This window comes from Scleropages formosus, chromosome 1, assembly GCF_900964775.1.
Source record: "Scleropages formosus chromosome 1, fSclFor1.1, whole genome shotgun sequence".
Taxonomy (NCBI): Eukaryota; Metazoa; Chordata; class Actinopteri; order Osteoglossiformes; family Osteoglossidae; genus Scleropages; species Scleropages formosus.
In genome coordinates, this window is record NC_041806.1 from 19,066,406 (window position 1) to 19,089,005 (window position 22,600).

General features: G+C 40.1%; 1 protein-coding gene across 4 annotated transcripts in view; it reads left to right on the forward strand.

Moving 5' to 3' along the window:
- Positions 1 to 22,600, forward strand: part of LOC108922326 (microtubule-associated protein 2-like) — a 72,312-nt gene that overhangs the window by 46,779 nt on the left and 2,933 nt on the right. For 3 of the 4 annotated variants that reach the window (XM_029255944.1, XM_029255945.1, XM_029255946.1), the window contains 11 exons: positions 17 to 238; positions 4,026 to 4,280; positions 5,402 to 9,049; positions 9,357 to 9,554; positions 9,900 to 10,037; positions 11,036 to 11,100; positions 13,669 to 13,813; positions 14,568 to 14,624; positions 15,508 to 15,842; positions 19,227 to 19,308; positions 21,962 to 22,074. In XM_029255944.1, the coding sequence (XP_029111777.1) occupies positions 17 to 238; positions 4,026 to 4,280; positions 5,402 to 9,049; positions 9,357 to 9,554; positions 9,900 to 10,037; positions 11,036 to 11,100; positions 13,669 to 13,813; positions 14,568 to 14,624; positions 15,508 to 15,842; positions 19,227 to 19,308; positions 21,962 to 22,074 (5,258 nt within the window). The remainder of the gene's footprint in view (positions 1 to 16; positions 239 to 4,025; positions 4,281 to 5,401; positions 9,050 to 9,356; positions 9,555 to 9,899; positions 10,038 to 11,035; positions 11,101 to 13,668; positions 13,814 to 14,567; positions 14,625 to 15,507; positions 15,843 to 19,226; positions 19,309 to 21,961; positions 22,075 to 22,600) is intronic. The other variant, XM_018732400.2, reaches the window with a different exon arrangement.

Sequence of the window (22,600 nt, forward strand, 5' to 3'; positions counted from 1 at the left end):
TTGTGTTTGTTTGTAGATGTAGGGGATGAGGAGAAGGCAGTCCCTCTCCAACGCTTCCAAAATTCTCGGGAGCGGTGCAAGTTCCTCGCCCCCTCCATCTCGGTGTCTGTGCCTGACGATGACCCCTACCACTCTGATGAGGAGTACTATGAGCACCCTTTGTTCAGCCCCGAATGGACGCACTATGGCTGTCGCCCCTCAGGGCAAGCCGCCGCGGCCGCATTTAGGCAGATTGAAGGTGAACCACGCATGGTTCCTCAAACCCGTTCTTCCCGCTCTGCCCTCGCCCCGTCTCTCTTCTGTAATCTGCCCTTATGTTGTCCTCACCTTCCTCTCCTCTTTCATCATCAGTTTTGCATGGTTCAGTTGGACTTTTTCTACATTATGAATTTGTTTATTTATATATTTGTTTTATATATTTTTGTTTTTTTTTCAGTTTCTATAAATTCATGTGTTTTTTTATACTGTGTACTTAATAGGGTTTGTTGTTCTATGAAAATCGACTTTTATTATTAAACATTCATCACCCAATCATGTGTTACACATGTTACTATAATTTCTGCTGTTTGCCTCTCATTACAGACATTATTGTTAACATTGTCTGGCTTATGCACACCCTCTGTTCCTTATCATCAGAGGACCACTGCACAAGACAGTGAATTGTGGCTCCCATTTATGCATATACTTGCAGACTTGTGCCAATATATATAGGATATTGCATGCATAAATGGTCCTGTGAATTATTTGCATGTATGTTCACGTATCCAGTAGATTTATGCAAGCATATACACTTCTGTATCTTTTATAAGTAAATGTGACATGCAGGTACATGTCCATGAACAGTGTAAGGAGTGTGCCCTTCAAATGACTGGACGGTCAGGACAAACCATACATGACCACCGAGTACCACGAACTCTGTACTCAGCCATGCTTGGTCCTCCCATTTGCCCCACCTTTCAAATCCATGTCCAGCCCTAACACCTAGCCACACCACCTGTCTATGTACACCAGATGTAGATCAAAAAATACCTCTCAGTTGTATTTATGTCCTGCTTGCCAGCAGCAAGGCGCACATCACACACATCTTGGACAGGCAAACTTGTGGCCTTCACCTGTGACTTTGACATGCAATGTTGTCTTCTCTTCAGTGAGCTGATATATATCTTCTGCATAGAGGCTAAGGAGGCACAACCTGAAACACAGACTGAATCTTTAATGACTCCAACTGTTGTGCTGACCATTGATGAAGCAAAGATGGAGTCTGAAAAAAATTCAGAACTAACAGTAGAAGCTCAAATAGTTACATATGAGAGACAAATTCATAAGCTAGAAACAGAAAACATCTACTGTGCATTTCATGTTGAGGATTAGCTTCAGCATGGAAGGTCCTCATGGGGGCTTTGAAAAGATAATCCTGGTCCCATTGAAAACAAATCCCATGTGCTGTGCTCATATACATTTGGGCTAATTCAGCTGTTGCAGTGCTGTTGGGCTCCATGGTACCATTCACAGCAAGCTTTTTGTCGATGTGTTTCGAATTCTGACAGCTAAGGGACCCTAGTGTGGCTTCATGGATAAAGCTGTCTAATTAAGAGGCTTGCCAGTGTTGTTCTAAAGTTAATGCTGTAGTATCATTAATGCCACCGGACTGCAATTTCAAGCTTGTAGCCACCAGGCTGCAAATTGAAAATGACAAAATTTTAGAAAAAAAGTATTATGCTAGCTCTGAAACTATTCAACATGTAAATGTCGATATTTAGGTATTCCTCAACAACCACATTGCTGCTGAAACATAGTGCAGAGATGATGGCAAGTTCTTAATTAATGCATTTGGTCCAGTGTGTTTTGAGGTGTGCAAACATAGTATGTATGGAAGGAGAATGTTGTTAAATTCTGGCTTGGTTTTTTTAATATATTGGAAACTCAGACATGCCGATGTGTACAAAAGTCTGCTGTCTCACATGTATTACTTTAAGGATGATATTGCTTTTATTTTCTGTTGATGACAGTAAATACAGAGTTATTGGAAGGACAAATGCAGAGATGTGACATGTTACAGAATAAAATTGTAAGATCTGGCTTCCCAGATGCTGGTCCTGGGGAATATCTACTGACAGTGTCTTTTAGTTCAGGAATGTGGATTTAATATGTCTTTAGGTACACATATCAAATGTGTCAGCTCAACTTTATTTTACATAAAAACGTGCAAAGTAGGAGTTCCCAAAATTAGGCATACAAATTTAGATGTTGTCAACACTACAATATACTTGAATAAATGTAAAAAGTATTTTTTGTAAATACTTTTCGTGTAAAATTATTGATATTTGGTGGTAGCATTTACCAGCAAGTGCATCACTAACATTGTCCTTTACAAGTCCAGTCTGAATAGGGTTCGACACTACTCCATCTGATGTATCTTTTACTGATGAAACTCTTATGAACCGAGGAATGCCTGTAACTGAGTGTCACTCAGTTAAATTCCCACAAAAAAATTCTTTGTTCAAGCTTTTACCCGTTGTTCAGTGGACCACAATACATTACATTTACATTTATTTACTTCGCAGATACTTTTCTCCAAAGTGACTTCCAATGGATACCATGTAGTGTTAACAATAGTCCATGCTAATGGTAAAAATTATGCTAAACTATTAATGAAATCTAAAGGCTCTACTATGCAACAGTGCCTCCTTGACTGTAGGACTGCAGAAAGTTGCAAAGCTTTTTAGTTCAGTTCACTTGGAATTAATTTCTTCATATAGCACTCGTCCAGATCAGTTTCTAGGTGTCCTTCATGCTATCTGTATATGCTATGATGTTAGATATTTCTCCCTCTACCACTAGTACTAGGAAGTCATTCCAAGTTTTGATGCAGAAAAATCCAGATGAGAGTGAATGTAGTGGTTCTTCATTTCTGTGTAAAACCTGAAGTCCTTGACAGTTGCACTATTTATGATAAATGTGTAAAGTTTTGAATAGATTATAAAGGTTTCTTTTTAAGGGGGGTGCAATAGCACAGTGGGTTTGACTGGGTCCTGCTCTCTGGTGGGTCTGGGGTTCAAGTCCTGCTTGGGGTGCTTTGTGACGGACTGGCGTCCCCTCCTGGGTGTGTCCCCTCCCCCTCCAGCCTTATGCCCTGTGTTGCCAGGTTAGGCTCCGGCTCCCCGCGACTCTGCATGGGACAAGCAGTTTCAGACTGTGTGTGTGTGGCTTTCTCTTTAAACTAACAGATCATCTTCAGGAAGGTAGTGATTCAGCTGAATCCTGTTGTTTAGTCCAAAGAAATACCAAGCAAATGGAACAGAAACAAGGTAGATGAAGAAATCACAATTACTGAGATTAACTGTAAGAATAATTTACTGAAAAGTGCACTGTGGTGGTTTTAAGGCATACAACATTAACTTGCAACATTTGTTTAGGAGATTAAACCAAACTATTTTGTCCATCCTACCCTTCATCTGTATCGCTGCTTGAGCTGCTGTTTTTCTCCTCTCTGTGACTTCACCCTACATTCTGTGAAATTCGTCTGTCATGTTTTTTCCTTCAAATGAAAATTTTAGCTGTACATGTTTACTGTGTACTCACTCCTATTCTGATTTGTCTTTGCTCAAAAGTCACAAAGGCACAAGACATCTGCCTGTTCCTTCAGAAGCTAAGTTAAGTGAAAGCAGGCAGGCATTGCTCACAGTGGATGAATGGATTTCCATGGGTTCAGAATGAAGGGGTTGTTTCCATGACATCTGTACATGAAAACCACATTCACATAAGTACTTCCTGCAATCCTTAAAGCATATTTGACAAAGAAGTATACAAATCAGAAACGTTTAAATATATTAGCAAGCTGTGAAAGATGAAGGAATGGTCAGATATCCACAAAAGTCAGTAATCTAGAATATTACAGGTATTCATACAAGAGAGATAACTGTCTATGAACAGAGCTGAAAGTATATCTTAAATCTGTTCTCCCCATTTAACCCAAGTTTGTGTTTTCCGTACTCTTGATGTTTTCCCTTTTCCCCCTATTAAAGAAGAGGATACCTTTGAGGTTCTTACTGCAGTCCATGAGGAAGAGGACATAGAAGCAGCCGCTCATAAGGAGCAAGAGCAGCAAACAAGTGGGAAGGAACCTGAGCTGGGACCCACAGCAAAGCTCTTAGAGCAGACAGAGGATTTATGGAAGACCCATGCTCAGCCCTGTCTGCAGGTCAAAGCAGCTAGTGTATCTACTGGGGTCGCCAACATGAAAGCTCTTGATTCAGGGTTGGAACACTGCCCTCAGGAAGGTGTGTCCCCCCTCCTAGCGTGCATGTGTGCTTCTTGCTTTTCCAGTGCTTTTCTTACCCATGTGTGAGATAAAGGAGTATAGCACGAAGCCTAGTACTTTGAGGCAAAAACTGCTAGTCATCGCAAGCTTCAGGGTACCTTGCTTGGCAAATCAAGACTGTCACTTTTCTTTGCTGCTTTTTTGGTACACTTCTGTTTTTGTGTTTGGTGATACAACCCTGCTGCTGATTCAGCCAGATCTTGAGTTGGTATTTTCAGTCGAAATCATATACAGATTCCAACTCTGAACCAACATTTCCCATTCATTTTAAAATGCCAACTTCATGTTTTTGCTGGCTGCATTGCAGAGAAAATCTTCTATTTTTTCAGCATTTTAAATAATCATTTTTCTGTGTAGTGGACTGAGTCCATATCGCTGGATTGCATTAAATGTTGGTTCAAATTTGTTTCATTTAATTTTGCACTGCTGTCATTTTACCATTTCACATTTCATGATGGCGATATTGTTTTTTGGAGCTGTAATTGTATATTTCCTTAGTCCCAATAAAGATACTGAAGCATAGTTCTAAGTGCTATTCTTTGTTTACATTCCATTTTCATGTCTCTAGGGCTAAGGATTTCCATACTTCATTCCCTAAAGAAATACTGAGGAAATTCAGCATGGTGATAACATTTAAATGTGCCATGTAAATTCCATGCTCCTACAGAATATTCTAAAAATACCATTTCCATCAAAAGAAGTCATTGCAATAACCACTGAAACTGCCACTATTCCTGTGGCCTACAGTCGTAACCTAGCCAAAATTAAGCAAAAAGAACATTGTTTTTTTCAGACAGATTTTTATATCAATTTCAAATGTCATGGATGATCATTCCATCTCATCACTTTGTTTTCATCTGTACCATTTTTGGCTCTGCATGATGAACTTAATTCGCAACATCCCAGTCATCACAAACAATTTGCCACTTATGCTCTCCTGTTTCATCACTGTGACACCAAACATTTCTGCTTCATAAATGGAGAGCTTTGGCTGTCATTTTGTGCTGGCTCATAAGAACTGTAAACCAGACAGACTTAATTTAAGGCAGAGCATACAGACTACTTGAGATCTGCTTGCAGCCCTGAAGATGGACACAGAGAACCCCACTTGGAGGGGGCAGACCAGTCCTGCAGACACAGACTTCCCCAAGGTGGGGGGATACCCAGAGGAGCTGACCACCCAGCTGAAGTCAATACTGGTCCCTGCTGATGCAAAGAAATTTGCTTCTTCTGACAACCATAGTACTGAACAAGTCCTAAAAGAGGAATATTCATCAAATGGACTGCACCAGTCTAAAGAAACCACTGAGCCCACCTCTAAGAAACATGAAGAGTCAACTGGTCCAAGAGAGAGAGATCACAAAATGGACAGCCCCAAAGAAACTGCAGAAATGGATGATAAAATTATCACTGGGACCACTTCTGAGGCACAGCCACTAGCTGAAGTGGTTGAATCTAGCAGTGTTGTGGCTAAGTCTGTTGAACCTCTGAGTCATGAAACAAGTGCGGCATTAGAGGAGATCAAGTCAGACACATCGGTTGACCCGGAGAGGATCTGTAAGAAAGGAATGACTGAATCTGATGAGAAAGAAAAGGATATTGCTTTAGATGCTGAACAATTGGATTTTCATGAAGAACCCACTCACTCCAAACCTTGCATGGTTCTTGGGCAAGGCAGTGTTGAGGAGCATGATGTTCCCTGTGTCAAAGACAGGGACAAAGCCTTTCCTCAAGAAAAGTCCACCACTGAAAAAGAAGACTCAAGGCTGCACCCTGACATTGTTGATCCCTCCAGTACCTTGGATATGTATTTAGAGAGCAGTGAAAGTGACAAATCTGGAATGTCATCTTACTTTGAGACCTCTGCTGTAAAGGAAGATTATTCTGGTGGACAAAATGAAGGCTATTATGAGCTCACAGATATCACAGAGAAGAAAGCAGAGACACAACCTTCAGAAGACAGGAAGAGCCCTGTAGGGGAACTTAAAACCCATCCTTCCACTGAAAGAAGGGATGAATGCAGGCTGTCACCAAGTAAGTTATCAATGGATCAGAGAAGCTACTCTCTGAACATCCCATTTGCATCGATGGAACAAGGTGGGGGTCAAGGGCAGTTAAGAAACTTTTCCCCATTAGCAACAGATATCTTGTCTTATACTAGTGGAAGTTTAGATGAGTCTGCTGACTATCTTCCAGTTACAACTCCATCAGCTGAGAAGCCCCCAGCTTTTCCTCCTTTTATTCTGGGGTCATTCACCTCTGTAACAGCTCCTCCATGTGAAGCAACAGCTGACACAAAGGCTAGCCCACAGGCAGAGTCTCCAGAATCACCCCTCCCCATGAAGTACAACAATAAAAATACCACCATAATGGCCCCTGATTTGCCTGAAATGCTAGATCTAGCCGGCACAAGATCAAGAATCACTTCAGAGGGCACTGACCATGAAATTACAAGGAGAAAGTCTGTACCTGCTGATGTCTCAGCTTACATTGGCCACTCACTGGCCCATTTGGGTTTCATGGACCAAAGTCAGAAGGCAACAGGAAATGAAAGTCAAATAGATGATCTTGGGTATTGTGTTTTCAATGAGTACTCAGGCCCCATGCCTTCTCCTGCTGATGTTCACAGTCCTATGGACCCACTCCCTCCCCAGATCTTCACCACCATGCCTTCAGAAGATGAAAAGGATGTGGGCCTGATAACAGCTGATGAAGAGAGAGACCAAAATGAGCAAGAACAAAAAGTTAAAGTAAAAGATGAAACCAAGGACAATGAGGAAGCAGCTGAAGTATCCAGTGCCTCAAAGGATGTTAAAATACAGGAATCAGTCAAAGAGCTGGGAGAGGATAGCCTAATAGCTGATGCAAGAATAGCTGCAGGAGAAATTAAGACTGCAGCAAACATACCTACATCACTGTATGAACATGAGCCAAACAAAGTCAGCATAAAGACAGAGCTGGCAAGTGACATTAAAGATCAAATAATTCCTGAAGTGGAAGAGCAGGACCTCTCAAGAGAGGTATCTCCAATCCCACCAGAAAAGTTTGGCATCGAGGCTAAGGAGGCACAGCCTGAAATACAGACTGAATCTTTAATGACTCCAACTGTTGTGCTGACCACTGATGAAGCAAAGATGGAGTCTGAAGAAAATTCAAAACTAACAGTAGAAGATCAAATAGCTACATATGAGAGACAAATTCATAAGCTAGAAACAGAGAATAGACCTCTAAGTGTGGAGGAAGAGCGGGAGTTACAAGAGCTAAGAGAGAAAGTAAAGGACAAGCCAGATTTAGTGCATCAAGAAGCCTACGAAGAGGTTGATGCAGAAGATGTATATCAGCTCACTAGTATTGGGAAGGATAGAATCACAAGACCAGTAGAACCTTCACCAACTTCATCCATGGAAAGCACTGCAGAAGAGGAGGTACAGCAGGATTTAAAAAATGAGGAGGTTGCAAGCCTGAAAGCAAAAATTTCAGGAGAAGCACTAAAGAGCAATACAGAGGGAAATCTCTGTGTTTCTGGACCACTGTTGGTGAAGAAGTTTGAGGAAGCACCAGAAGCAGAGGATGTGAAAGATTTGGAAGCAGTTTCAGAGGGCAGTACTACAGAGAAGAAACCAGATACCGTTGAAGTAGACATGTCAAAGCAGAAGGAGGAAGAAGTTGCTCCTATGATAGAAGATGGGTTTTCTCCAGAAACAGAGCCCTTAGTACCAATGGAGACGACAACAGAGGAACATCTAGATGTTTGTGAACCAGACAACTCTCAGCTGAATAGTGTAGAAGTTTTTCCTAATCAAATGAAGATAGTTTCGCCTAAGAAAGAGCCCATAAGCCCTTCAGCAACACCATCAGTGAGTAGCTCCACTGAAGAGAAAGTGGATGTCAATATTCTTGAGAAACCCAAGGTACGAGAAGAACCTTCTGAAACAGATTTCATGAAACCATCAGAGGTGAACACTGAAGAAGTGAAGGTATTAGACATTAATGCACCAAGGAAGCTGGAGCAGCCGGAGGACACAGGTCATTCCAAAGTACAGCTTACCCAATCAGAGAGCCTAGAGGCTTTAGCCCCAGAAGTTTCTACAAAGCCAGATGTGCCTTTTTGTACACAGCCATGGGAGTCTGTTTCAGTCACCAGTACTGAAGAAAAATATAAAGTCAAAGAAGATGACGCAGAGTTGACTGAAGACCATGAAAGCTTGCATGAGCTGGAAGCCCCTGCTGCTCTTGAGAAAGATGAGAGTCAAGAGAAGTCCAGCAATAAGACAAAGGGAGATAAAGAGCAGTCTGAAGGTAGAGAGTTAGTGGAGACAACAGAGGCTACAGGTAGAGAGCTTGTGGAGCCCCATGCTATTATCAAATCCATAGTCACTGTTGAGGAAGACTTCATCACAGTAGTGCAAACCATTGATGAGGGGGTAGAGCCTGGTCACAGTGTCCACTTCTCCACACATCTGGAGGAGTGTCAACAGCCTAATGCAAAAGAGGAAGAGCAGGATGAGAAAGACGATACAGCCGAATTGTCTCGAGAAATTGAGGTGGAGGCTGCCAGTGTGGAGGAGGTTTCTGATATCCCTGAATCTCAAGATATTCAAGATTCTCCTTTGAAGGAAGTAGTTCCAGAGAGTGAATGCCAGACAGAGCCTTATGATGACTACAAGGATGAGACAACCATTGATGACTCCATCTTAGATACAGACAGTGCCTGGGTTGACACTCAAGGTGCAGTTCTTTTCTTTAATTGATAAAACAAACTGACCAAAATTTAAAATAACAGCTATGTTAAAAATGAAACCACCATCACTAATTGCATAGATATATTTTATATTGACAGATATTATACTTAATATAATCACATGGTTCTTTTTGTTGTATATATGTTTCTTTGCTTTATTCCACTGGTTTATTGTATTAGACTGGTGAAATCTATGTACAAATACAAAAGGAAAAGTTTGTTAGCATCCAGTATTCTGGAAAATACAGAGGTGAGTAGCCCTGTCTGCCTTATTTTGCCACCTCTGAACTGCAGATGAAGACAGGAGTATGGCCACGGAGCCCATTGAGCCCCTCCCCAAAATACAGAGTCCTGTCAAGAAGCCAGTGGTGAAAAAGCAGCCGAAGGAGAAGCCTACAGGGAGACTCAAGGGGCGTGTCTCCAGCTTGGATCGTAAACCAACCCAAAGAGAGTTCAATGTTGTCTTAAGGGAGGAAGCCAAAAATAAAAAAGGTTTCTTCACCAGGATGTTATTACCAATAGTGTTAATATTTTCTTTTCTGTTTTCTTAATTTTTAAAATAATTTCTAGAACATAAACCTTTCTTTGGAATAGACATGTTATTTAATTTTACATATAAGAAGCTTATGTGTAATCTAGGCCCTGAACTATGTAATCTAATCATTTCTGTAATGTATTAATATAATACTGTGTTTATGATGCTGGATGAGTGGTACCCCAAAGTTATCAATTAGAAGTTGTAACCATTTTGGAAAATTGTCTGTCATGCCACAGAGTGCCCTCTGTCTGCATTTCTAATTTTCTTGCTTTCCTTGATTTTGTCTCTCCCTCTTGTAGCAATCATTAAGAAGGCAGACCTTACTAAAAAATTTGACACACAGACCCGCTCTCCATCCCGGAAGAGTGTATTAAAACCTGCGGTCAGACAGCCTAGGCCCATCCAGCCGCACGCCTGTGCTAAAAGGAAACCCACAGGTGACAAAACCACACCAAGTGGTCTGCAGTGTGGCTGGTCAAACCCATTACTACAGTGTATTACAGTGTATTCCTCTTATCTTTATATAATTTTGATTTGTAAGTGTTGTTTTTAATGTGTGTTTTCTCAAGATTCCTAAGTATTTTTTGTTTTTTTTTTGTCCTTTTTGTACAACTCTTGCTGTTTCCTGCACAATGTTTCCTGAATAATTTCTGCTCTTTGTTTTTCATGTCTTGGAATCACATTATATTGTCAGCATATTCATCCTTATTTTTGTATTATAGTTTTGGTTTGGTTATGAGGAAACTAGTGTGCTTTAAAAATGTTCCCATATTGGCTTGATATTGGTCTGGACTGGAGCTCCCATCTCACTCTCTCTTTCTCTTGTCCTCTCTCTTGTGTTGGATGGTTAAGATTTTGTTCACAGTCTATGAAAGAAATGCAGATGAGTGTGTATGCTGTAGATAAATTTTGCATCCTTTCTGGCACTGAGAAATGCAGGTTCAGGTATTACTCACTCCTTGTTGATTGTATGAGACATTCTAGTCTTGCCCCCTTGTTTGCCTTGTGCAGAGTTACACCAGTTAGACATATGGCTCAGTTTTGTATGAAACTTGCATAAAGCTGGAGAAATTTTACTGTGCTACCCTACAAGGTTAGAGGTAGGCTCTGCAATTGCCAATATATGTTTCCCATGTACATTTTAAATGTGAACCCAACTTTTATTTAAATGCTTCTTATATACCATTGATTGCTATGCTGTAATGGAGAGTGGATGATGCTATAAAATTAAGACAATTTGGATTAGAGTACATGAGTTGAGTGATTCCCTTTAGGCCCAGTTATGGCCAAAGTGGTGCATGTGTAGATGGTTCAAACCAATGTCTGCTGTCCACTTATCACTGTGCTCACCATCTCTTTGCGTGTCAAGCTCTGTATGATATACCTTTCCAACAGTGCAAGTGTTTCTTCTGTTTTTCCTTCTCCCTCTTTCTAGGTTTAGGATCACTGGAGGATAGACAGCCAATCAATTTGGCTCGCCGCTCCCTGGAGAGGACCTCAGTGAGTAACAAAGATGTTTCTGCTACCCAACAAACACCCTTTTCACCATACCATATTTTACCATTACCCATAATTTACGGTAAGTGAAATCAACTTTTTGCTGCTATTGAGATTCAAGTGGAAATGGAAACCCTATACATACACCTATTGGAGATTACAATATGCTGTTGGCAGTTGTCTTTATAATATTTAAATATCAGATATTCATTTAGTTGGTGCTTTTCTCCAAAGCAACTGATAATGTTAAGGTTACAATTATTTGCCCATTTATACAGCTGGGTAATTTTACTGGAGCAATTTCAGGCCTGGTACTACAGCCAGAGGGGGGGATCAAACCTGCAATCTTTAGATCCCAAGGCAGTAGTACTAACTACTATGCTACACAGATTCTACAAAAGCAAATTCTTGTCTCAGTGGAGAGTGATGAATAAGGGTTTGGAAACATTTGGTATTTTCATGCCTTTGAGAGTTCATCAAGTCTGCTGGATACTGGACTCAGATTACAGAAGAAATGTATTTATCTGTTGCTTGCTGTAATGTTTACCTCCATCCTAGTAAGGTTACAGACTAATAACAAGAGACGTATCTGTCTACAGTGTGATGTTCCAAGTTTCGCTGTAATGAAAGGAACTGCCTTTATGGGGCGGTTTGCAACTTGAAAGTTAATGAAAATGTAAATGTTGTAGATCCAACCTTATATCAAACAAGTCAAGTAGAATATCTTCTCCTACACTATTTGAAAACACTGAGATTCCACAGGTTTGAGTTTGTGGATGATGGTGAGCAGATAGATACTTCTAAACTTCTTTCCTTCTTGAGTACACAGCAGGGACTGAGTTGGTGTAGCAAAGGATAGTGCAAGGCCACTTTTTGTTCAAGGTATTTGAAATATTTGGAAATGCATAGAAAATATTCTCTAATTTCATTGCAGATTTTGCACTAAGATATTTCAACAACCTGCAGCTTTACATTCCATTCCATTAATTAGCCTCATCTGATTTATTTCTTGAATGAATATCCATCCACTGTTGTATATATAGCTGGTTTTTCAGTAGAATAAAGTGTGAGGCAGGATACACTTCAGCTGAGATACCAGTCCATTGCAGGTCAATCATAAGTTCATTCACTTACACAGGACATTTTACCAGTTAACCTGAAATGCATCTCTTTGGACTGTGGGAGGAAGCCAGAGCACCCAAAAGGAAACATATAAGCTCCTACAGACTAAACAGAGATTACACCTATGTTCAGTTGCACAGCCCAGGAGCTGTGAGGGACCTGGTCTACCTATTGTGCCACTCCACCTGTATGGAACACTGTGTAGCATATTTGACACAAAAACCTGGCAGATGCCATAAATGTGTGTTTTAATAATTTTCTTTATATTCAGTCAGCTTTGTGAGGTGGCACAGAATAACATTTGTTCAGAATGTCCCAGTTTAGTGACAAAAATAAATACTGTTAATGATGTGTGGAAGTTATGGCCAAATTCTATATGACATATAATTATCTTAAATCCTCTGCTTCTTTAATGTGGTATGTATTTAAATTCTTAGACCGCCAATGTATTTTTATCCCCAAAAACTGGCATGGATATTCTTCTTCAGTTGCCCATTGGACACGTAATATTTTCAATATATTTTTTTTCACAAATGTTCAGTTATAACCTTCAGTTTGTATTCATTCCAAGAAACAGAGCAATTAATTTTGTTTTCTTAACTCTTCTTTTCATTCTCGTTGATTTACTTTTTTTTTTTTAAATTTATCAGACACTTTTCTCCAAAGCAACTTCTAATGAACTCTATGTAGTGTTATCATCCCACATACCTTATTCACCAAGGTGACTTACACTGCTAGATACACTACTTACAATGGGTCACTCATCCATACATCACTGGAACACACTCTCTCTGTGTCACTCACACACTATGTGTGAACCTGAACAGCATGTCTTCGGACTGTGGTAGGAAACCCACGAAGACACAGTGAGAACATGCAAACTCCACACCGACTAAGCAGGGATCAAACCCATATTCTCCCACACCACCCAGGGGTTGTAAGACAGCAGCGCTACTTGCTGTGCCACTGTGATTTATTTTTCAGTACATGGGTTTTTTATGTATGTGGTCTTTTTTCCTTTTTGCAATGTGTCCTACCCATTTGCCACATACCTTCCACATTAATGAAGAGTCCCAACTCAGTCACCCTTCTCTTGAAATGACCCATGTCTGCTAGCTGTTTGTAAAAAGACTCTTCCTGATGAGATGGAGTTTCTGGGGTCTCTCCCCTCCTCTGCTGTTCCCAAGATTCTCATATATTGAAGATATTAGTAGGCAGGGGAAGGCAGGACTCCAGATTACGCACAGCAGCACAAGACAGAGATAGTTTTGCATTGTGTCCAATTATAAATGAGGGTTATATATGTCATCCATCAACAAAATCACAGATCCATCCATCCGTGTTGTTAAAGGTTGCAGCAAAAGCATAGATGTGTGTACATGTTTCCACTGTAAGAAATTTTCAGGGGCTGGTTTATTAAAATAGTGTGGTTATGTTTCCTTATAATAGGACCGCAGTTCGCGGAGTCCAGAGAAGAGATCATCACTTCCCAGACCCACCGCCATGCTCAGCCACCGTGCTCCTGCTGGCAGCCAGGATGAGAGCTCCACCTCCATTACCTGTTCTAGTTATACTGCACCCCGTCGCCCCACCTGTAAGCCCCTCCCACCACACAACACTCTAACATGCACTCTGTCCAGTACCGGCCACATATTCTCAAGACTGATGCTGAAGTTTTTTTTTTTTTTTACTACATTCTATACCTTTCTGTTTTGCTCATTAATCTTTAGCAACTCGTTGGGGAAGGGCACTGTACGAAATACACTGATGTGATTTAAAAACAGTACTGTATGTATGGTACTACACACAAGCAGTCCTTTTCCTAAACCCAAAAAACTACACACACACACACACACACACACACACACAAAGCAATAGTAACCATTTGTTACAAACACCAGGTGTAGATAACTCTTCTATAACTGAAAAATTGTAATACTATTTGCTGATTTGCACACTATTTGCATATACACTGCTGATAAGCCTAGGAGGAGGTGGGGAGATGGAAAAGTAGTTGTTAGTAGTAGAAAATATAGTTGATCTCACTCGGCGGTGAGTTGGATTCAATGTATGGGGCACCACCTGAACAGACCTAGGCGATCCAAATGTTTTGTGACAGTTTTCCGGGACAGTATTTAGATGAGACTGTTAAGATGTAGAACACAAAAACCTCAAGTCCTCATCCACCACAACTCTCTCCGCAGGTTTGTAGATAATCAGATTTGCTGCAACATTGCTACTGAAAAACATCCACTTCATTAATAATTTCCCTTGTTTCTCTCTTCTCCTCCCTCTACCGCTCCCTCTCACCTCTCCCGCCTTCTGGCCATATTCCTGTTCCCTTGCAGCCTTCCCTAGTGATGGCAGAGCAGAGCGCAGGTCCAAACGGGCTCCCAGTATGACAGGTAGCTGAATCCATTGAATCTTACAAGCTCACTTGGCAGCAGCTGACAGTTTTCATCATGAACGTGAAAAGTTCTGACATGTCTCCTGTCCATTCACCATTATATTCCTCATTATCAGTGCTTGCGTTAAAAGTACAGCATTTTCATGCATTGATGGATTTTTTTTGCATGTTGCCACAAAGAGTGTAATGGTCAGTTTTCTTTCATGATGTTTATATTCCAACAGACGGAATCATGCTGTAACTGTCACTAAGGCCCAACAATAAAGATGGAATAATTGGTCATTAAGATGATTTTCGCTTCACTTTAATATTTGTTTTTATACACACTGAGATATTATTAAGCAATTATTTTTCCACGTGCTATGTAAACAAACTTTAATAATTACTCCAAAACCAAAGGAGACAGAGCTGCAGTTTAAATGGTACAAACTGAAGCACAAATGAATGAGCCCGAATTTGAATGTCTACAGTGCTGTAGTGGGGCTGAGTGATGTCACAGCCTGGAAGAAATAGTTGCTAATATCTCAAAAACAACTAAGGCAGAAATTGTAATTTTCTTGGCACAAAATGACACAAACACTAATGTATCGTGTTTTTTTTTTTTTTCCCCCATTTGTGCTGTTTGTAAGGGGGTCAGCTTCACAGAGCTGTATTTTGCAAATTACTTTCATTCCTAAGGTAGCTTATGTCCTGCAAGAACTAAAATCATTGATTGTTTCATGGTCAGGAAGCGCTTGAATAGGAAATCTTTAAGGTGGAAAACCAATCTCCAGAGAAAAAGTTGTTGTAGGATCACAAGGAAAGTGACAAATGATTTGTCATCATATTGCCTTCTCTTTGAGCCCTTTATGACCTATGGTTGACTTCTGTAACTCCTGAAGGCATGGACTCGACCCGCTCCCGGTCAGCCCGAAGCGGCTCGTCCACACCCCACACCCCCGGCTCGACCTCCGTCACACCCAGCACCCCTCCCAGCTACTCTTGCCGCACCCCTGGCACCCCTGGCACACCAAGCTACCCTCGCACACCAGGCACACCCAAGTCCTTGAGCCTGTCCCAGGAAAGGAAGGTGGCCATCATCCGCACCCCCCCCAAGTCACCTGCAACCACACCCAAGCAGCTGCGTGTCATCCACCAGCCATTGCCTGACCTCAAAAATGTCAAATCCAAGATTGGCTCCACAGAAAACATTAAGTACCAGCCTAAGGCAGGCCAGGTAAGAGTTACAACGTTTCCCAAGTTTGTAAATCCTCTGAATTAACCTGCCTCATTTATTCTTGCCTCTGTGCTAATCAGATCTCTTCTTCATTCATCTTATACTGCTGGTTCTTCATTTGCTGTGACTCCCATAATGACATGTAGAGTCAAGTCTGTTGTATTTTGCATGCTTTATTCTCCTTTTAATTCCCTTTTTTTCCTTCCTCTTTTCTCCATTCTTGCTCTGATTGCTCGTTGTTCATCTTATTTCACATCAGTTTGGGTTTTTGCACACTGCGATGGTCTATAAATATATATACTTATGAGTTTAGGTTGTGATGTCATGTAACCAGAATCATTTGTCTCTGGAAAGTCATTAAGTCTGCTGGTCATCCAGTGGCATGAATTTATTTAGTGAGTTACATTATTTCATTTTTTTTATTTTAAAAGTATCATTTTATTCATATTTAGTATTCTTAAATTATTTCATATTTTGCCACACATCTGTTATTGCATGAGAAATGGATTCAGTATCTATAACTGATGCAGAAAATTACAGGTTCAGCCAAATCTTTGGTGTTACTGAAAATGAATTTTACAAATTAAGTGAGGTATTTTAAACATAATACTCTGGTTATATTAAAACATAGCATTTATGGTGTCAGCACTGCATCAGCAGATAGTGATGAAATTAAGAACACTATTAATGGTGAGTTTCTTCTAATTTGTCCTTAATTACCCTCTCAGTGACCTGACTGGCACTGGGAGTGTGTCTCAGTGTGTCAGCCCACACTGAGGCCTGTCGTTCAGTGTGATGAAATGCCTTCGTTCTCTAACTGCAACACCAACCTGGGATTCTTAATGACCCTGTCAGTGATGTCATTACCGTTGGAAGCCTGACCCAGCGTTTTACTCTACATTGATGCTGTTGCTAAGTCCTGATGAAATCCTCTCCTGTGGCCTTGCAAACTCCCACCTGGGTCCCAGTTTTATAATGAATTTTTCCTGTGGAATTACAAGAATTGACTACTCACTAATTATCCATTGAGACACTCTTTGGGACATGTGTCTCCTCACATATCGGCAGAGACAGTTGACTTAATTAACTGTTGAGTTTTAATCAAGATGGCTTTGTGGGTTTTCTCAAATTTTGTAAACTGGAGCTAATCTCTGTCATCTATTCCAAAAATCTGAGACATTAGTTCTTTGACTTTCTTGTACTGCCATTCTAGTTAGCAGCACTTTGTGTCAGAATTTAAAGACTATTGAAACCATAAATTAAATATATTGTAAGTATACGTTTTGCATTGAAAAGCTATTACAGATGAGTATGTCTTGTTAGTGTAGCAAGGTTTCCTATACTATGATGTCAATATGATGTGGTGGACCTTCTGAAGTACATGAGTACATGCTAAACTTAATAAGCTTCAAAGCATTTGGACTACTTTGAACTACATTTACACCTATTCATTTAGCAGATGCTTTTCTCCCAAGTACATGTGAAAGAAAGATACAATGAGTGCATTACACCAACAACTTGAAAAGTAGACTACTGAAATAAATAGCTAATCTCTCTTTAAAAATTCTTAAACTCTGATGTTTTAGAAAAAGGCTAAGAATGCATTTATAAATGTTGCAAGTGTCTGGTTTGTTGCCCTGGAAGCAAAGCAACCTTTGGTGGCATAGATTTAATCTCCAGTAAACCTCCACAACTAAATAGATAATTATATAATTTACAAAACACTAATCTTTTTCCTGTAGGCATCTCGTTCAGCCTTAGACTCAGCAGACTTAGCAGAACTTGCTCAAGCACCTTAGGAGTCTGTGAGAGACTTAAGCTGTCAGTGGTTACCATCCTTCATCACAAGTTTACAGATGCCTGGCTGTGCCATTGTAGTAACGTTTCGGTCACAATGACGTAGGTTGAGATGCTGTCCTACTCATTTCCTTCACATTACAGCTTGAGCAATTAAACGAATGGTCCAGCTCAGTGTCTGCTTCTTCTTATACTCCAGCAGAAGCTCTCATCGATAATATCAAACTGTCATCTGCTTTTTCATGTCTTTTTTGTAAAGCAGTGTGTCTGGAGAGAGCAGAAAAACGGTCAGGGTTCAGAAAGGAATACAGAATATTTTGGTTTATAGCTGCCAGTAGACAAAATCATCACCCAGTCGCTGCTAGAGACTTAGAAGCTCAGAGATTTTAAAAGACTGTAATAACTGTGCTGAAATTACTGAGTTTTTATATCTTCATATATATATATATATATATATGAAACACACTGCAATAGGCAGCTGCTTTCAAATATTACTTGCACTGTTAGTGTCAGGATGCTCAGAGGTTTGTGTTCAAAGCCACTATGTCTTAGATTTAGTAAATCAAACATAAAAAGGGAAAAGGAGCTTAGCGTTAATGCTTTATAGCTCTGTCCACAGAGCCAAACTTGCAAACTGTGGAATGGCTGAAGCAGCTTCCTAACATCTGTCAAGGACTCACCCTCTCCAGTGTGCTATCCCTTCCTCGTTCTCAAGCTTAAAATCCTGACCAATGTCTGTCTGAATTCCTGCTCAGCTTCTTACAGTCCCCAGTAGTCCTATTCTCTTTGCTTGACCTATCTCAAAAATAACAGCACATATTATAATTTTCACAGCACAAAAAGGCACAAACGTGGGACTAAACAGTGGCTGTGGACTCATCAAACTACAGTTTGCTTGTAAGAGAGCCATCATTGGCCTTAGCAACTATGTACAATATGGCAAAGTTCTCCGGGCTTGTCAGATACATGACACAAAAAAAGCCAAGTACTATCGTCAAAAAGAAGCCGCTAATGGTGGGAGGCACTCAAGAAAAACATCACTACTTTTCATTAGTCCACACAGACTCCACACATATACAACAAGATGAAGATGCTGCCAGGCCAACCAGCAGCAAGTGATGTTCAGCATATCATACGAATGGGAAAGCACACATATCCTGCGCAAAATGTTTGGAGGAATTTCTTTAATCTCTTGACTGAGAGGAAGGATGAAACATGACAACAACAATAATGACCTCAAATCTAAACCTTGCCTTGTATTCTAAGGGTATGGACTGTACTTTCATAATAAATAAAGAAAAAAAAAAAAAGCTAAAATTGATTCCAAACTGACCTTCTGAATTAATGAGTTTCAGGACAACATGCACCAGTTGAAAGAACTTCTATACTGGCCCACGGGTTTTATACAGACACTGGTCACTTGATATTGGATACAGAGAATTTGTGTTGGAGCAGCTGACAGCATAGAGTTTTGCAGGGTTGAGTGATGTGAAACCCCTAAAACATCTAAGCAGTGTCTCCTCCATGGGCTGATGAAAGCACCCGTTGTAGTGGAGCTGGAGTCTAATGATCTTATATTTTTTATAGGTCTACATTCAGAACAAGAAGATCGACGTGAGTCATGTGACCTCTAAGTGTGGATCTCTGAGCAATATTCACCACAGACCAGGTTTTGTACTAGCTCTTCTGTTCCATCATTGGAGAGACCCTTCCAGATCGCCCACTGCTTAGCTGCAACACAGACATGTAGTCATAAACAGAGGTTGTCAACTCCCGTCAGATTTAAGTCCCACAGTTTTCAGACTTGAGACTCGCTTGACTGTACATAAAAAATGACTTGACTTACACTTGATCCATCACTTGGATCAAATGACTTGTGAAGACCTGATATTCTATCAATCCCATCATTCTTATTGTATTCTACTTCCATAGCAGACTGTGATATTAATAATAGCTATCAATCAGGATTAAGCATGCTGACAACAGGAAAACTGTCTGTGTAGACCAAAAAGTAACTATGGCTGAGGGATTGACTCCAAGAATGATTAGTTTTGGATGTTCATAGTTTATAGTCGATGCCACAAACAAGAAAGAAACAGCCTTTTGCAAAACCCATGGGTCAAGAATGCATGACACAATGACCACGACATCAAATTTCATTTGTCATTTTAAGACCCGCAAAGATAGGCATGCCAACTATAAATTACTATGTTGTTCGGCCACCATTTGTTGTCCGTTGTACTGCAACTTGTGCAAACAGAGACTAATTCTACATATCAAAAATCTGTTTATTAAAACAGTATTAATGTTGTTTCTCAATTTTGACCACACTATTTTGTCATTCCATTATGTGCTGAATGGCATCTATGTGAAATGTTTAACCTGGATGTTTGACAAATTTTTATAAACTTTTATGAAGCTGAAGTGTTTTTTTAGCAATATTTCAGATAACTCGGGTTTGCATTCTCCTAGTTTTCCCACTATCCACACAGACACAGGAAGTTTTTTCAATTTGCAAAATGCTAATATTTGTACTCCTTTTTTCAGGTTTGAATAAAATTGTCCCTGACCCCAGAATAAGAGCATTTATTAATAGTCTTAAAAAAAAATCACAAAATTCATTTTTACAATGGAGTAACTGGAATGTAAGATATTTTCACACTTTAGCTTTAGACAGAACTGAAAATTTGTTCATTTTTAAATCAAACTATGTTATATTTAAATCTTGCATATAGAAAACCTATTTACCATTATTTTAAATGGGAAAAATATTAATTTGTTCCCATCCCATCCAAAACCCCCAATGCAATTGGCCCACAAATCACTAGAACACTGTAAAGCACCAACTTATGTTACTTCATTTAGCAGATGCTTTTCTCCAAAGTGACTTCTAATGAATTCTGTGTACTGTTAACAGCCCACACACCTTCTCCACCCAGGTGACTTACACTGTGTCACTCATCCACACATCAGTGAAACACACTCTATCACTCCCCCACTATGAGTGACTTTGAGTCGCCAGTCCACCTGAACGACATGTCTGTGGACTGTGGGAGGAAACCAGAGCACCCAGAAGACACCCACACAGACTTGGGGAGAACATGTAAACTCCATGCAGACTGAGTGGGGATCAAACCCATGTCCTCTTGCACCACCAAGGCTCCGCAAGACAGTAGTGCTACTTGCTGTGCCACCATGCTGCCTATACATAACTATCAACACATGATTTATTCACAATATAAAACACTATTTACATTTGTTTACTAAGCAGACACATTTCTCCAAAGCAGTGTACATCTCAGAAAAAAATACAGCAGTGCATTACACCTATTACTTTTGCTGTCTTGCTTCTAGACTGTGCTTGGAAAAACCCAGGGCAGTTTTCTGGGCTTACACCAGAGCAATTCCCACTTTTCTTTTATTTGATCAGGTCTCTGCAAGATAAGAAATAAGCCAAGGAAGAACCCACTGAGCATGTTGCATTTATTGTGAAAGACTTTCTAATAGTGTGCACTGCTGTTAAGATGTGCATACAGTCCTGAAATAATCTAAACTTTGCCTGCTAATCATTCTTCTGTGTCTGCAATCATTCAGTTAAAATGTGATAAAGTCCTGTGGAAGTGCCCCACTCTTAAAGCAACACTCTCATGTTCCTCACTTGACTTTCTTCTAAGTCAGGACTCAAGACTTGCTTATGACATCTGACTTACACCCACATCTGGACTCATAAACACTTTTTTTCATAAGGTACCAGTTATCTTTGGTCACAAAAGGCATCCGGAGTGTTGCAAGGAGCTTTTAGCATTTTACACATTCTAAAGAAAGCACCTTACTTAAAAAGGCTGGATCCCAGGTTGTATGAGCCAGATCTATGAGCTTCACTCCATGATTCTGCTGGTTAATACTAGCACTAACTTAATTCTGAAAATAAAACAAATTTTACCAACTTACTTCTGAGTTGTATGTACATTCAGTCTTGGTTCCTGTATATTTAAAATTATATATGCAGTTAATTATGCCATTGTTGTTTCTGTTCTTTTTAAGTAATACCAAATCTTGGTTATTATGGTTATTATTATTATACAGTAAATGGGAGTAAATACATGAACACTGTTTTTAAATATCTGGTTGCTTAGTCATTGCCTTTATTCAAAGTAATTTAGTTTTACCTGCCAATTCAGCAAAAATGTCAGAATTTTTTCTTCAGAACATGACAGTAGGGCTTAAAGAAAGCAACCTGCAGGTTGTAAGAGATGTCGCAACCACAATGCTGTTCTCTGCCCTGTTGAAACTGGTCTCACCTGCGTTTCTGTGCCTCTAAGGTGGCGGTAATGTTCGAATTGAGAGTGTGAAGCTGGACTTCAAAGAAAAGGCCCAGGCCAAGGTGGGATCACTAGACAATGCCCATCACATACCAGGAGGAGGTCACATTCATGTGAGTTCACATTTTAGTTGGTAGCTCAATCATCTACCTATTTGGAATTCTTTGGTTGTTCCTACAATTTTTAATTATGTCTAATTGCTACATCTTTGTTTATTGATGTGTATTTTCCATATCCTTTCCTAACTCATACAATGGAATCTCAACCAGGAACATAATGAGATGAAATAGATGAAAACATTGCTAGTATGAATGACAACATTTCAGTTACTTGCCAAATCCTTGAAGTACCATTTCTAACCATGCAAATCATCTCACAGCCAGTTTGTCACGAGCAGCTGAAATCACTGGCCACTTAAACATTCCTTTGACTTGTGCTGCACAGCTAATGCCATATATTCTTGGGCCAATCAGGAATAAAAGCAACAAATACATGGCCAGCGAGAGGAATAAAGCTGTTTAACCAGAGATGAGATTCAGATAGTGATCACAGCGCCAGATGCTCTCTAGAGCAACAGTGCTTCAGGATGTGAAGCAAACAGTTTATGGCTCTTGTGTCAGTTCAGAAAACTGTCAGATT